This window comes from Natator depressus, chromosome 1, assembly GCF_965152275.1.
Source record: "Natator depressus isolate rNatDep1 chromosome 1, rNatDep2.hap1, whole genome shotgun sequence".
Taxonomy (NCBI): domain Eukaryota; kingdom Metazoa; phylum Chordata; order Testudines; family Cheloniidae; genus Natator; species Natator depressus.
This window is the reverse complement of record NC_134234.1, coordinates 201658361-201673991: the sequence shown is the minus strand read 5'-3', so window position 1 is coordinate 201673991 and position 15631 is coordinate 201658361. Positions and strand designations below refer to the sequence as shown.

Here is a 15631-nt window from a genome sequence, read left to right as displayed (position 1 = left end):
GTTTTAGGGGTGAGAGCCATCCAGATGGGGCCTCACAGGCTGGTGTGCGGGGGCGGGGAGCGTGCCTGTGAAAGAGGCACTTGTTTTCTGAAAAGTGGGGGAGGTGCATCACAGGGTGACTAAAATAGGTCCAACTCCCCTGTGCCAGAGCAGGTGCTCCCAGCTGGGCCAATGAAGGGTCTATGGCTGCACCCGGGGCTACACAGGGTCGGAGGAGTCCCAATGAGAGGGGGCTCAGCAGCTGCTGGAAGCAGCAGGACTGCCTGAATCCCCCAGGAGGGGAGGCAGTGAGAAGCCTGAGATGCAAAGGGTGACGGGAGGAACTGGTTTTGTATATGTTTGGACAATAAAACAGCCTCAGAGAGGCTATGGCTGTCACAGTAGATCCTTTAGAAGCTGGGGAGAAGCCCTGCCTTGTTTCAAATACTGTTACAACAGGTGGGTTTGTGGGGTTCAGAAGGGGAAAGGAGCTTTGCGATAACCATTTATAGAAACATGAAGGATGTGACTACAGAGGAGGGGGAGGAGTTGCCCAGGATGGCACAAAGGGGTACATCTAGAACTAATGAGATAAAATTTAGACATAGGCTCAACCAGGAAGTTCAAATCCAAATTCCATTGTACAGGTAAAGGGCCAAGTGTCAAATCTGGATCTGAATGTGAGCTGCCCAAAGTCTGAGCAGGGTCAGCGATGGGGTTCTTGTTCATAGAAATGGAGGGCTGGGAGGGACTTTGAGGGGTCATCTACTCCATCCCCCTGTGCTGAGGCAGGACCAAGTAAACCTAGATCATCCCTGCAGGTGTCTGTCCAAAATATTCTTAAAAACCTCCAGTGATAGGGATTCCACAACCTCTCTTTGAAGCCTGTTCCAGAGCTAACTATCCTTACAAAGTTTTTCCTAATATCTAACCTAAATCTCTCTTTCTGTAGATTAAACCCATTACTTCTTGTCCTACCTTCACTGGATATGGAGAACAGCTGATCACCATCCTCTTAATAAAAACCCTTAACATATTTGAAGACTTATCAGGTGCCTCCTCTGTCTTCTATTCTCAAGACTAAACAGATACTGTTTTTAAAACCTTTCCTCATAGGTCAGGTTTTCCTAAACATTTTATTGTTTTTATTACTCTCCTCTGGACTCTCTCCAAATCTGTCCACACCATTCCTAAAGTGTGGCACCCAGAACTGGACACGGTGCTCCAGCTGAGGCCTCACCAGTGCTGAGCAGAGTCGGACAATTACCTTCCGTGTCTGATATACAATACTCCTGTTAATACACCCCACAATATTAGCCTTTTTTGCAACTGCATATGAATTGACTCATATTCAATTTGTGATCCACTAGATCCTCCAGACGCTTTTCAGCAGTACCACCACCTAGCCAGTTATTTCCGATTTTGTAGTTGTGCATTTGATTTGTTTTCTTCCTAAGTGTAGTACTTTACATTTGTCTTTACTGAATTTTATCCTGTTGATTTCAAACCAGTTCTTCAATTTGTCAAGGTCATTTCGAATTCTAATCCTGTCCTCCAAAATGCTTGCAAACCCTCCCAGCTTGGGGTCATCTTCAAATTTTATAAGCCTACTCTCCACTCCATTATCCAAGTCATTAATGTTCGGGACTCAGAACAGACTCATGTGGGACCCCACTAAATACACCCTCCAAGTTTGACAGCAAGCCATAGATACCTACTGTTTGAGTACGGTCCTTCAATCAGTCCTGAACGGACCTTTTAGTAATTTCATCTACACCAGGGGTCTCAAACTCCCAGCCCATGGGCCATCTGCGGCCTGCGAACCTCCCCATTGTGGCCCGTAGGGCTCCAGCAGTTTTGGGGCCGGGTCTCTCCCTTGGCCCCAGCTGGCACCCCCGGACGCTCCCCCCCAGCAAGTGATTTACAATGGCCTGGGGTCTCAGCAGCGCAGTGGAGCTGAGCAGCGTCTGCCTGCTCGCTCCACGTGTCTGCCGGCTCCTCCTTGTGGCCCCAAGAGGGGCAGGGCTGTGCCTCCGCATGCTGCCCCCGCCCCGAGTGTCCCTGCGGCCAATGGGAAGCTGTGGGGGCGGTGCCTGGGGGCATCAGCACACGGAGGCCCCCCGGCCTGGCCCGGCCCGCCTTGGAGCCCCAGGTAAGTGCTGCCCCCCCGACCCCCTCCCAGAGCCTGCATCCCCACCCTCTCCCCACATACCACCTCCAGCCCCAAACTCCCTCCCAGAGCCTGCACCCCAATCCTCTACCCCAGACTTTCTCCCCAACCCAAACTCCCTCCCAGAGTCTTAGGCAGGTGGGGGCGGAGTTTTGGGGGGTGGGTTCTGGGCGGCATGAGTGACATTATTGGCCCGCTAGGAGGATTTGAGGACTGACACTGGCCCTAAGGTAAATTGAATTAGAGACCCCTGATCTAGACAAAATTTCCCTAGTTTGCTTATGAGAATGTTGTGTGGGACTGTATCAAACACCTTATCATAATCTAGACAAATCACATCCACAGATTTCCCCCGTCCATTAGGCCAGTATCCCTCTCAAAGAAGGAAATAAGGTTGGTTTGGAATGATTTGTTCTGGACAAATCCATGCTGGTTATTCCTTATAACCCTATTATCCTCTAAGAGTTTCCAATTGATCTGTTTAATAATTCGTTTAGGTATCCTTCCAGGTACTGAAGTTAGGCTGAGTGGTCTATAATTCCCCAAGACCACTTTGTTTCCCATATAAACAAAGGTACTATGTTTGCTCTTCCCCAGTCCTCTGAGACCCCACCTGTCATCCATGACTTCTCAAAGATAGTCGCTAATCATCCCAATATTGCTTCAGCTAGTTCCTCAAACACTCTAAGATGAATTTCATCAGGCACTACCAACTTGATTACATCTAACTTATTTAAATATTCTTTAGCCTATTCGTCCCCAATTTAGGCTTGCAATCCTTCTCCCCTGTTGTTAATATTAATTGTGTTAAGTATCTGGGCATAATTTACCTTTTGAGTGAAGACTGAAGCAAAACAGGCATTAAACAACTCAACCTTCTTGATGTCATCAGTTATTAGCTCTCCTTCCCCACCAAGTAGAGGACCCACACTTTCCTTCATCTTTCTCTTGCTCCCAATGTAGTTATAGAACCTCTTATTATTACCTCTTATGTCCCTTGCTAAGTGTAACTCATTTTGTACCTTAGTCTTTCTGATTTTGTCCCCATACGCTCGTGCTATTCTTTTGTACACATCCTTAGCAAACATGTTTCCACCTCGTGTAGTATTCAGGCCCACCTCTATGAAAGTTAGCAAAAATCGATGCTACCACTGTGTCAAAAGCCATTTCTACATCAACACCTCTACATCCTGCAATTTAAGCACACACTTGAAAAACCAGTGTCCAGCTGTGACTCCTTTTAGACATGACCTGCAGCCAGCGTCTCCTCCGCCACCCCTTCCCATGTCCCAAATGCCCCGTTATTGCAAGAGTAATCAGAATGTGCAGCTTCCTGACTTGTTTTTATCAGTCTGACATAGCCAGTTTCCCTGCTAACTGTAACAGACACCACACTGCTTAGTAGCAGACAAAGCAGAATCCTACTTTTTCTTGTGTTCAGCTTCTGCTTTCTTCCGTTTCTTTTCTTCCATGAGCCGTGCTCTCTTTGCTGCTGCCTCCTGTCGTTTCCTCCTTCTGGCCTCCAGCTCTTCTGGGCTCAGTGCATGCTTCCTCCTTGTAGGCACCTCCTGAAGACCAGTGACAAGTACCTGGAAAAGGAAGGGGACTTGCAGGTAAACAGACATTTCTCATCTCAAATTCCTATCAGATCCCATCTTATCCAATGTCCCGTATCTGTTCCCTACAGTCTATTCCTCCAGAGCTTTGTCTGAATTGAATCACACTCCTCAACTCATTTCAAGGAGGCCACCAAACCATCAGCTAACGACAGTGACCTGTATTGCAATGACCTGCATTTGAACCTCTTAATGCTCATCTCTGATCCGTTCCCAACCCTCCTGAGTCATCCAGTCCTCAGAGTCTACTGTTAATTTCAAGACATTTGTAATTGAGTCTTTAAATATTTCCTCCGCAAGATGGAGATTAAAATCTGCCTCATTTTCAATGACTCATTGACTGCATCATATGAATCATTTCTTTCATTTTACATTTGCTTTATTTCGGAGGGCTCTTCCTTCTTGATTGGTCTCTTCAAGGACTTTCTGAAGATCCAAAAGCTGGTCAAATGCTCTTCTGTCTTCTCTGCTCAGGTCTTTCGAATAATCTTTGCCTTCATATACGTACATATGATCTTTAAAAAAAAAATTAAAACATATAAAGGTTTCCCAATGAGCCAGTGGTATCTGCTAAAATTACAATAAGTAACAAGTAATAATTAAAGTTACAGTAAGTACGTAATTTGAACTCACACCCTCTTTGTGACACCATTGCCCGTTCTAACAGGGATAGCTGTTGGGATAGTTTTGTGAGGAAAAACATAAGCATCTCATTGAGACAACTAAACCAAATTTCTGTCAAGGCATTAATCCTCAGCGAGGATTACACGCATGGTGAGTTTGAAGTGGAATTTGTTTGGCACTATCCAATACAGATGGAATCCTGGCTCCTAAGATCAGAAATTTCTTCAACAGCTACCACACATTGGGATCTGAGAAACCACAGTTCTTCTCTCAGTCTACAATAGGAAATACTACTGCGTGGTAACCATTGGCAAATGGTAACTTATTACCAGTAGCCACTGGATGGGACTGAAGGCCCATTTTATAGGATCCCATTTCTGTAATATTATGGAAGCCCCAGTCACAATTCCATAGTTAAGGATGAGTTCCATTTTGCACTTAAAGCAGAGATTATGGATCGAATACAGTGCATAGAGTGACACTACAAGGGGAAAATATGTGAAAAAAGGATCTTTAAAAATCAGTTTAATCCAGTCTGGGAATGCACACACTAACATGCCTTAATCCTAATCATATGGTTATTGCATGCTGTCACCACAGGATAGAGTTAAGGTTACTTGGGTGCCCTAACTCTGCATTTCTTTCCCTAATGCTTGGATTTTTTAAAGTGAAATTCCAGGGTTTGTAACACTTGGTTTGGGGATAATTACAACATCCCTATGATGTTTTTTACCCTTAAGCTTCTGATTTGTAACTCCATCTTAAGATGGATCTTTCTCTGTGAATAAAGTCAATTATAATACAATATTTGAGCCTTCCCTAGAGTCTTACATCCAAGGATATCAAAGCATTTCACAGACATTAATGAATTTAGCCTCGCAACGCCCTGAAAGGCAAATCAGTCATTATTATCCCCATTTTACAGATAGGGAAATTGAAGCACAAAAGTAGGAAGGGAGTATTCAACAGTTACAAATCAAGTCTGTGGCAGAGCCAGGAATAAAATTCATGTCTCCTGATTTCAAATCCCCTACTCTAACCACAAACCCACCTTTCTTCCTTCCAAAGTTACTTGAAAAACACAGTATAACCCCTTGAAATCTCCTCTAATAGCATCCAGACTTGAGTGTGTTTTGTGTGCATTTAGGATCCTCGAACTTACTTTCTGTATCTTGCTCTCCGCTTTCTTCTTCACTTGGTAGCACAACATCATTTACCCACATTCCTTCTTTTGTCTCTCCAAGGATATTTTCCAGCTCCACATCCTGGATGGTGCTCCCCTCTGATGAGAGCAGCTTATCCAAACCAAACTTCAGGATTTCACTCAGCTTTAACGAACAAAAGGATGAAGTTTAACGTCACCATCATATTTCATGCTACTCCTAGCCCACTGTGCCTCTAGGTTGAAATGAAAATAGTTTATGGAGATGGAAATCAGACACTTAATGTCACCCCACAAAACACTCATGCTTTGTCAGCTGTTATTTTCACTCTGCCCTCATCAGTTATGCACCACCTAACTAGACCCAAGTAACAAATCATGCTCAGCAATATCCATCTTGACAGACATGGGTCACTAGTAGCTGCATAGACAGCTACTCAGATTACATGCAGACTCAGGCAGACAGCTCTGCATTGGGTCACATTCAAGAGGTTTTCTTCACAATCAGAAAGGCCAGAAACTTTTGTTTCTTTTTACAAGAATGCTTAAATGTCTGCAGAAATTAGTGGGGTGAAAAGTGCCAGCATGGCATATCACCACGCACGGGCTCAGTCCAATTTCTCAAACTGGAAGCTATCATTGCTCAGACAAATTTGCGAGGAAGAGGGAAGGAGGGGGGCTGTGCCATAGCTTTTCACTGTTTCACTTTACATGGAGTTCACGTCCTCCTACATTTCACTTAGTATGGAGTTTGACAAGATGATCTGGTTGTTCCTTCTGGCCTTATACTCTACCAAATTCAGGGTCCAATTTCATGGTCATAGGATTTTAAAAATTGTAAATTTCGTGATTTCAGCTATTTCAATCTGAAATTTCACTGTGTTGTAATTGTAGGGGTCCTGACCCAAAAAGGAGTTTGGGGGGGGGGGGGGCGTGGTCACAAGGATATTGTAGGAGGGTCTGCGGTACGGCTACCCTTACTTCTGCGCTGCTGCTGGGCGGCTCTCTGGCCGCCCAGCTCTGAAGGCAGCGCTAAAGTAAGGGGGCAATACTGCGATCCCCCCTAAAATAACTTTGCAACCCCCCTGCAACTCCCTTTTGGATCAGGACCCCCAGTTTGAGAAATGCTGGTCTCCCTCATGAAACCTGGACAGTATAGGGTAAAAGCACACAAAAGACCAGATTTCACGGTCTGTGATGCATTTTTCATGGCCACGAATTTGGTAGGGCCCTAGGGCTCTTAAGTCCCAAAATCTCAAAGCAAAACTCAGCTTTCAGTTTCTAATCACAAATCCCCCCACCCCAGGATTCCAATTTGCCTAGAGCTCAGTGTAAATTTTGTCTGAAAGTTTTGCAAGCCTAGGACAAGTTGCGGGTTAGTAACAAAAAGCTACCATAGTGCTGATGGTATAGTTCTGTTTGTGTGGGAGAAGGAGGCAAAACAAATGAACTCCCAGAAGCAACGATGCAATTTTCATATAAATATCTATTATAGTCAAAAACAAGGAAAGAAAACCCCTCTGGAAAACATGCCCTAGTTAGAGAGTGGTTGAGCCTAAAAATTAGCATCTGATTGTCCCCAAATTTCAGTGGTGTTTGGATCTGGGATTTTGGCTTGCTCCATAAAAGAGATGCATTCAGATGCCATGTTCTTCTCCAATCCTCCCCAAAGACAATGGTGTTTGGATCAGGCCCATCTCGAACACACACCCAGAATGGGACCCTCTTACGTTTCTCAGGGATGATGCTGTCGAAGTCATGCTCAGCGATCATCTTACCTGCATGTCTGCTGCTTCCTGGCACTTGGATACCCCGAGAGCAAACTGCCCCCCTTCGATAACCGTGTTTGTAAATTGGAGCTTCGATGCAGCTCGGCGGTAGATTATTTCTTCTACAGTGTCCCGTCCAATCAAGCGGATAATTTTTACAGGCCTTGCAAAAGAGAGTCAGTTTAATCATTTATATTGCTTTAGAACAGTTTCCCTGAATCTGGGACCAAACCCTGCAGTCAGTCCTGACCCAGCGAGGTGCCCAGTTATCTAAGAGACAGCATGCGTAGAGCTGCAGAAGGAGATGCTGACCCGACCACCATGGTCAAAAGGAGGAGGGGACACTGCAGAGAGCAGCCAACCTCCCATTCTATCCCCCCTCCATAACTGCAGAGTTCCAGATTCTGGAGACTTGGGGAGGCCAGGACTGCATGGGATCAAAGAAGGGAAGAGGTGGAACTATGCTGAGGACCCATGACTCCTCTTTCTCTCCCTCCGCCCCCAATTATCCGAACCGCTCTGCTTAGGTCTCCTCTGCTGTCAGAACTTGCGGGTGGGAGGGAAGCATTAGTGTGGCATTTAGTGAGAGGGTGAGCAATCAGATGCAAAATGCATCACAAGAAACAGTTCTGTTCCTATTTCTCACTTGTTCTGGCCAATCCTGTGAGCTCTCGCTGTGGCTTGCAAGTCATTTTGTGGGTTAAAATCGCTATCAGCAAAAATAACTGTATCTGCTGCAGTTAGATTCATGCCGACTCCACCTAAAAAAAAGTTTTAAACAAAGGGGATGGTCAGTAACACACATTAGCAACATGAAATAAAGAGAGAAACAATGTTTAGACTACAAAAGGGTGGATCAGTTCAGATAAAATAAAAATAAACCCAACCTTGCTCCATCCCTCAAACCAACACTGAATCATTTATGAGGCTCAGAAAAGTTTGGTTAACCTTCTGAATTTCATTTACTTGCACTTCTATGCTTCCAGCTTTCCACCAGGCCTCATAACAGACGTGTTGTCTAGTGCATTAAAAAGAAATCAGGTGTAATTAATCTAAAGGGGATTGTTTGTTGAGGCTGCTGGACACAGATGGTGCTCTCTAGCTGGCAGACCAACCAACACAGCTGCGCTGCCTAGTGTCAATACAAAGGATCTCCCTAAGTCCTGGCAGAGACCAGTGACTCTGCCACAGAAACTGGAAACGTCAAGTACAATAATACAAGCCCGAGGATGGTGGACAGTCTGGGTTCTTATCCAAACTAAAACATCGGAGATTTGCCCGTCACTGCTTTCCGAAGTGCTAGCTCTCACGGGCTGAAAAGACAAGTTAAACCGGAATATAGGTTTGAGATATATACTGCCTCTAAAGAGGAGGTACATGCTGAGGAGCATTTGCCTCTATCCAGGAGACGCACTTCCTTCCTAGCAGGGCCGGTGCAACCACTAGGCGAACTAGGCAGTTGCCTCGGGTGCCAAGTGGTTGGGGGGAGGCGGTAGAGCGGAGGTAAGCTGGGGCAGGGGGGCGCAGGGAGGGCCGCCTGCAGCAAGTAACGGGGTGGGGGCGGCGCACAGGGGAACCGCTCCCCGCCCCAGCTCACCTCTGCTCCGCCTCCTCTCCTGAGCACCGCCCCGCTCTGCTTCTCTCCCTCCCAGGCTTGCGCGCCAAACAGCTGATTGGCACCGCAAGCCTGGGAGGCGGGAGAAGCGGCGGCATGCTTGGGGAGGAGGCGGAGCAGAGGTGAGCTGGAGTGGGGAGCTGCCGCAGGGGGTGCTCCCTGGGCCTGGGGAGGGAGGGGGCGGCAGGGAGCTGCCACAGGGGGGACTCCCCGAGCCAAGGGGGCGGCAGGGAGCTGCCGCAAGGGGGGCTGCCCGGCCTGAGCAAGTCGTGCAATGGGCTGTGCTGTAAACTGCATGTTGGCCTCAGGATCCTGAACTTGGGTCTCAGCCTGAACATAGAAGACACATTCAAACACATCATCTGAAACTATAATTAAAAAAAATCTCCACACAGATTCTATCACGGACTAAATGGTTTTTAACTGATGCTATTTAAAAGCCTTATGAAATCCTATTTGAATATTAAAACTGGGGTTCTCTAAAGAATTCAGACCTTCCCGAAGTCCGGTCAATCCCTGAAGACAGCAAAAGTCCAGGAGATTGTGGAAGGGGTTGATTATAGTTCCAGTTTTGTCTCTCCCACAGTTGCCTTACCTGCCCTGGTGCTCAGCAGGAAAATAAAGATGGGCTGCTGACCAAAATTCTTAATGGCAAGGTGCCTCTCTTCCCCTCGGACAGACCCATCCAGCCGCTCATAGCTGTAACCTTTCCAAAGGGACAGAACAGCATCTGGTCAAGAAACCACTATTCTGACCCTATCCCCCTCCAGGCTGGTTTCTCCTTTCCCAGCCCTCCTGGTCTGCTCCCTGCTCTACAAGCTGCTTTCCCTGTTATTAGTCTTCCTCCACCAACACCCCACACCTCAGATTCTCCATGCTCTCCCCATTCTCCCCAGATTTTCTCTGGCTTTCTTTCCTTCATCTACATTCTCCTATTTTCGCTCCTTGCTAGTCTACTCTCGGGGGGCAGGGGGGTTAGTAGCTTTGTTGCTCCCTCATGCTCCACCAGCACTACAGAAATGAAGGGCCAGATTCTGTCCCTGTTGATGTAAATCCAATTAATTAGACTGACTGCAATGGAGTTACTCCATACTCACTGAGTGCAGGGGCTACCAGAACTGAATGTGCAGCAGAAACTCTTGTGTTTTAGTTTGCTGCTTGGAAGCAGAGTAGAAAAATTCCGAGCCAAAGCAGAAGAGCGCTGGTACAATGGCCTGTTTTAGATCAGGCCACTTTGGCAACTGGCCCCGCATTATCGGCCAAAGCATACAGTCCTTTCTCACTGACTTCAATGCCAGCTTTTCTGAGTCAGGACTACAGGATTTGGCCTCATGTTCAGCTTTAGACTATGTTATTAGTTGTCTATGGCAAGAAACGCTAAATAAAAGCCTCTCTCATGAGAAATAGTTGGCATAAAGCAGGGGTAGGCAACCTATGGCAAGCGTGCCAAAGGCAGCACGTAAGCGGACTTTCAGCGGCACTCGCACTGCCCGGGTCCTGGACACTGGTCTGGGGCGCTCTGCATTTTAATTTAATTTTAAATGAAGCTTCTTAAACATTTTAAAAACCTTATTTACTTTACATACAACAATAGTTTAGTTATATATTATAGACTTATAGAAAGAGACCTTCTAAAAATGTTAAAATGTATTACTGGCACGCAAAACCTTAAATTAGAGTGAATAGATGAAGACTCGGCACCACTTCTGAAAGGTTGCCGACCCCGGCATAAAGCCTCATGGATTGAAATGAAAGAAAATATCTCATGTCTCAAGAACACGTCTGGTAACATTGCCAGAAATGATGGGATCCTGCCTACCCTTGCACTTACACAATTTTCAAGGGGACATATTGCTAACAACGGTTTTCAGCAGTAAGTTCATTTCCTGGTGTAGGTTACATGACCTGCTTTTTATTGAATTCACAGTGGTGTAAATCAGGAATACATCTACTGATTTCACTGGAGTTTGGATTTATAGCTCTGCAGCTAAGATCAGAACATATGCGAGAGTCCTGAAGCACAGGGCTCTTCGGAGCCAGCACCATTACAGGATGACTTTTGCATCATGGCACAGTGTAAAGCAAATAGCATTGTATCACCATGAAATGTCAGGGTGCTATAAACCAAGTTCAGGCCCTTGGGTAATTACCTGTAACTCCACTGAAATTAACAGTGTTGCACTCACTGACACAAGGACTGAATATATCCTATGACCACTCAACCTGCATTCATTTAGTTTAAGGTATTAGAAAGCAGAATCTTACCCTAATCATATAGCAAAGAGGATGGGGGAGTGAGGGAGAGGGTTTGGCCTTCACTTCTCTTTCATTCAAGGATTTCAAAGCTCTCTGATCTCATTGAACCTCATAACATCTTTATTATCCTACTTTCACAGATGGCAATAGCATAGATGCCAACTTCTCCTGGTGCCGGTGGGTGCTCAACCCCCCACCCCATCCCACCCCTGCCCCATTCCAACCCCTTCCCCAAAGTCCCCGCCCCAACTCTGCCCCCTCCCTGCCCCTATTGGACTCCTTCCCCAAATCCCCGCCCCGGCCCCGCCTCCTCCCCCCCGCAGCTTGTTTTGCGGTGGCAAGTGCTGGAAGGTGAAACGGGGATGCGGCATGCTCAGGGGAGGAGGCAGAGGTGGAGGCGAGCTGGGGCGGGGAGCTTGGCTGCTTTTTCCCCATGGATGCTCCAGCCCCGGAGCACCCATGGAGTCGGCGCCTATCATACTGAGGCAGAGAGAACTAAAGAGACTTGCCCAACGTCACGCAAGCAGTCAGACACAGTAAGAAAACTCCTTTTGCCTACTAGAAATAAGTCCCCAGTATTATGGTCCCTTCTCTGTCATGCAAGGATCAGTCGGGTACAGCATCACTGTAGCTGACAAAAGACAAATATGCCAAGACAGCTGCTCCAAGAATATAAGTATTTCACCTCTATAGTCCATGTAGTCTTGCAGAACATCCAGCATCTGAGTCATCTGAGAAAACAGTAAGACCCGATGACCACTGCAGAAATAAAGTGAAATCCCGTAACTTCAATGTACCTTTTGTAGCAGAGGGACAGACAAGGTTCGCTTAGTTTAATATACAGGAGTATTTTTAATCCAAACATTGTGTGATTTCAGTTTCCTCAAATATAAAATGACTTGCCAAGATCATAGAATGAGTTAGTGGCAGAGCTGGAGCTACAGCTCAGGTCTCCTGACTTCCAGACCGGTACCGTGTGCCTTATACTGTGACAGCACTCTATTCAAGCCAGTTGATACTGTCTAGCATCATTTTTTAGGTGCAGCAGGCCCATGGGTCCTGAGAGTTTTTGTGGCACAGGACCCGGGGACAGAGAGACACGCACACACGCACACACACAGTCTCGCTCCCCAACACTGCTGTACAGCAGAGAAGCAAAATCATCCCAGCCACTTTAAAAGTTTCATTTTTGCTTTAAAATGTCTGTTTAAGGACTTCCTAAGGAAGCTGTCAGAGGGGAACTGCATACTAGTTAAGATTCTCTTGTTTGGTATCACTCTGCATCATGGAGGAGGAACTGTCTCACATCCTGCACCAAAAGGCGATTTGAAGTGTGTCCTGGTTTGGTTAGCTCTCTCCTGGGAGATGGTGCAAGTATCTAAAACTTCAATTCCAGATTCTGAAGCCACCAAAGTTAAGTTCCAGAATCTGGGTCAGGATCTTAAATCCCACATCTTTGGCATGTGTGTTTTCCAGGCTTTGATTTGTCCCAATTCTTAGGTTTGGGGATTCCCCCCCCACTTATAACTATTTTTCATTTTGACTGCATATTTGTGCTTCCTCGGCCCAGAGGAACTGAAGCACAGCATGAAAGTCTGTTCTCTTGGAATCTGTGGCCAAAACAGAAGCATCAGACATCATGTAAGACAACTTGTTCTTCCAGGATTTCCAGCCCAAACTTGGAAGACAGAAGAGGTTTGAATAAATACAGAGAAGCAGCCAGTATTCTGGGCTCTTTAAAAGGAAGCTTCAAACCTTTTAAGGTTCCTTGGTCATCCTTACTGTAGCTGTAACATTGTAATTACTTCTGTAGAGCTGTCAGTAATTCAGCATCAATTAACTGGACCACTACAGTGTTCATTTCTTGGTGTATGTGAGTAACAGTCATGGATAAATTAGTTTGCTTTTCCCAGCAAGGCTTATCTAGACTCCCACAAGTAAAGCTCAGTAACACCACATACCCAGCATACAAGAAAGAAAGGAGTTGTCTAACAAGCACAGTTTCCCACTGGCTTCGATGAGGTGGTCTCCAATTTCGAAGGGCTCTGGTTCAACACCTGGAAGGGAAGAAAGTCTCAGAAGCAGTATCACTAGTAGCCCAACGATAGTGAGGGCCTCCAGGGTCACCCCAAGTTACCCCAGTGTCATGTATGGTAATTCACAATTTGCACATCTGTGGCTAAACAGAACTAGGTAATAACCTGGATTCCAGCTTCAAAACTGACAGTGCTTTGCTATCTAGTAGGAACACTATAGTAATGATTCCATGTCAACAAACTAGTGTGAATGCATTGCTAAGGCTGAGAAATCAAGCACTCAAAAGAAAACAAGTGCAGAGTTAAGGCTGAAAGCTCAGCCTTGACATAGGCTTATCCTTGAAACAGAGTCCCCTTTATATATCACTATTAGTCAATTAATATGGATTGTAATTTATCATACAACCTTACATACAATCTTCGGCTTGACTCAATTTTTAAGTGTCAATGAAATCTACAAAACAAGCCATGTTTGAAGAAAATTGGCTCATATCCTATGATAATTTTTGGTTACTTTCAAACAGAGAAGAGTTCTTTCTCACCACTGAATAGGTATGGGTGGGCTACACACTTTCGAAGTTGAATTAAGACATTCTGAAGTTTAACCTTCCTCCCTGCTTCATTTTCAAATGCATCTGAAACACAAAAATGAAACGGCAAACCCATTCAACAAGAGCTCTGGGGATACACTGTAAATGTAGTGACTGGAATTATCTGGACACCGAGCATAGCTCTACAGGTTTATAACAGAGAAGGGAAAAGTCTCAATGGTACACTTTACTGTTCAAATTTAGGTTCCAAATTTAACACACTCCCTCTTCATGCACCAACTGAGTTTTCGCTCATATTTTCTTGGTCAAATATTTACCCATTTTGGCAGAGGAAACACTGAAAAGTGATATCTTGTTGGAAATTTTTCCCTGAGACCCCAGTTAGAGAGCCACAGTCCCTGCCACTACACACAGCTCAGGGATTTAACATTTTCCAAATTAACAAATCAAGTTACTTGGTATAACGCATGTGGGTACTGGAAGGAAAAGCTGGCACCAGCGTCAAGATCTGCACAGCCACCACCTGTGTTCTCTGGCGCTGCCAACCTTACTTCCCAGCTCTGCACAGAGTCTGCAAGGGACCAGAGAGACAGGCTAGTCGGAGGAGAGGAAAGAGGCGAGGCTCTAAGAGGGTATGGCATGTTGAGCTTTCCATAAGAAGCTTGGTGCTGCTGTCTCAGCTCTTGACAGCAGAACCATAGGGAGACTATGAGGATGAGGGCCAGAAGAATGAGTGGGCCTGTAGGGAGAAGTGATGCTCAGTGGGGCTTTGGGGAGGCTATGCAGAGGTTACAAGGGGATGCATGGAGGAGGCGAAGAGTGGAAGGGGAAGAAGATTGTGCATGTCTGTTGCAGGGGTGGCCTGGGGCAAGCACATTCCCTCTGCACTCCCCATCAGCACTTGAAAGGCTCCCCTGGCACTGTGGCCTCAGCTCTCTGGTGCGCTGAGCAGTAGCACCAGATAAGTGGAGTGTCTCTGCAAGGTCATTAGGACAAGCAAGGGCTTCTCCAGTGCTACGTAATAGATAGCCTCTGCAGACATGTGCATGCTGGTAGTTTGTAGATATAAGGATCCAGGGACTAGAACCTGGGTCTGCAGAGCCTGGGACACCTGATATTCCCACAGTGCCACTGGGAGGCCATGCAGAGGTACAGCCCGGGAGCACTATGGAGAGTAGGCACTGCAGGAAGTGCTGCCAAAGAGACCCAGAGTGATGGTACCCTGCAGCCCCCTGACTGGCCCAGCACCCTATTTAACCCCAGGGGTTCCCCCGGGAAGTTGTCTCGACAACCACATGGACTTCACCCTGCTGCAATGCCAGACTTTGCTTGATCTCCCGGTCTCCAGTCTCTGACTCCAGCCTGACTCTGACCCGGATTCCTGACTCTCCATTCTAACCCGGTACTACCTCTGGCCTCTGACTCCAGCCTGATTTTGTCCCTGACTCTTGCTTATTGAATCTGGCTCTTGAGATCCCTCCACCTCCTGCGTGTCGACTACTGTCCCTGGTGGGAAGACCTCAGCCCAGCTGTAACTGCTAGGCCAGACCTCCTGCGCTTTCGTCCCTCACAGCATAATGTAGCATTCACACAGGAAAGTGTATGAGATCAGAATAAGGAATGAACATCTGAGTGTAATTTAGCAGAAATGGTGTGCTCATTTTGATTGGTTATATATTAGAAGTACAAGGGAGTTTGTTATGAAGGTGAAGAATCTACAAGGGTGTTTGGGTGGGTGTTAGCACATGTGACTGAAGGATGGTTTAACTGGTGATACTAAAGATATTTCTGAAGATCTTTAATTGTATTTTAATTAGAGGTCGGCCCAAACCGGAATCCTGAGATTGACTGCT

The 15631-nt window shown here is 46.2% G+C and overlaps 1 protein-coding gene across 1 annotated transcript in view; it reads right to left on the bottom strand.

Moving 5' to 3' along the window:
• Window positions 1-15631, bottom strand: part of CHD1L (chromodomain helicase DNA binding protein 1 like) — a 36394-nt gene that overhangs the window by 8641 nt on the left and 12122 nt on the right. Inside the window, 10 exon segments of the mRNA XM_074974388.1 lie at window positions 3575-3738; window positions 4138-4280; window positions 5552-5717; window positions 7330-7483; window positions 7967-8081; window positions 9531-9641; window positions 11877-11950; window positions 13153-13177; window positions 13180-13248; window positions 13770-13862. Of these exon segments, the coding sequence (XP_074830489.1) occupies window positions 3575-3738; window positions 4138-4280; window positions 5552-5717; window positions 7330-7483; window positions 7967-8081; window positions 9531-9641; window positions 11877-11950; window positions 13153-13177; window positions 13180-13248; window positions 13770-13862 (1114 nt within the window).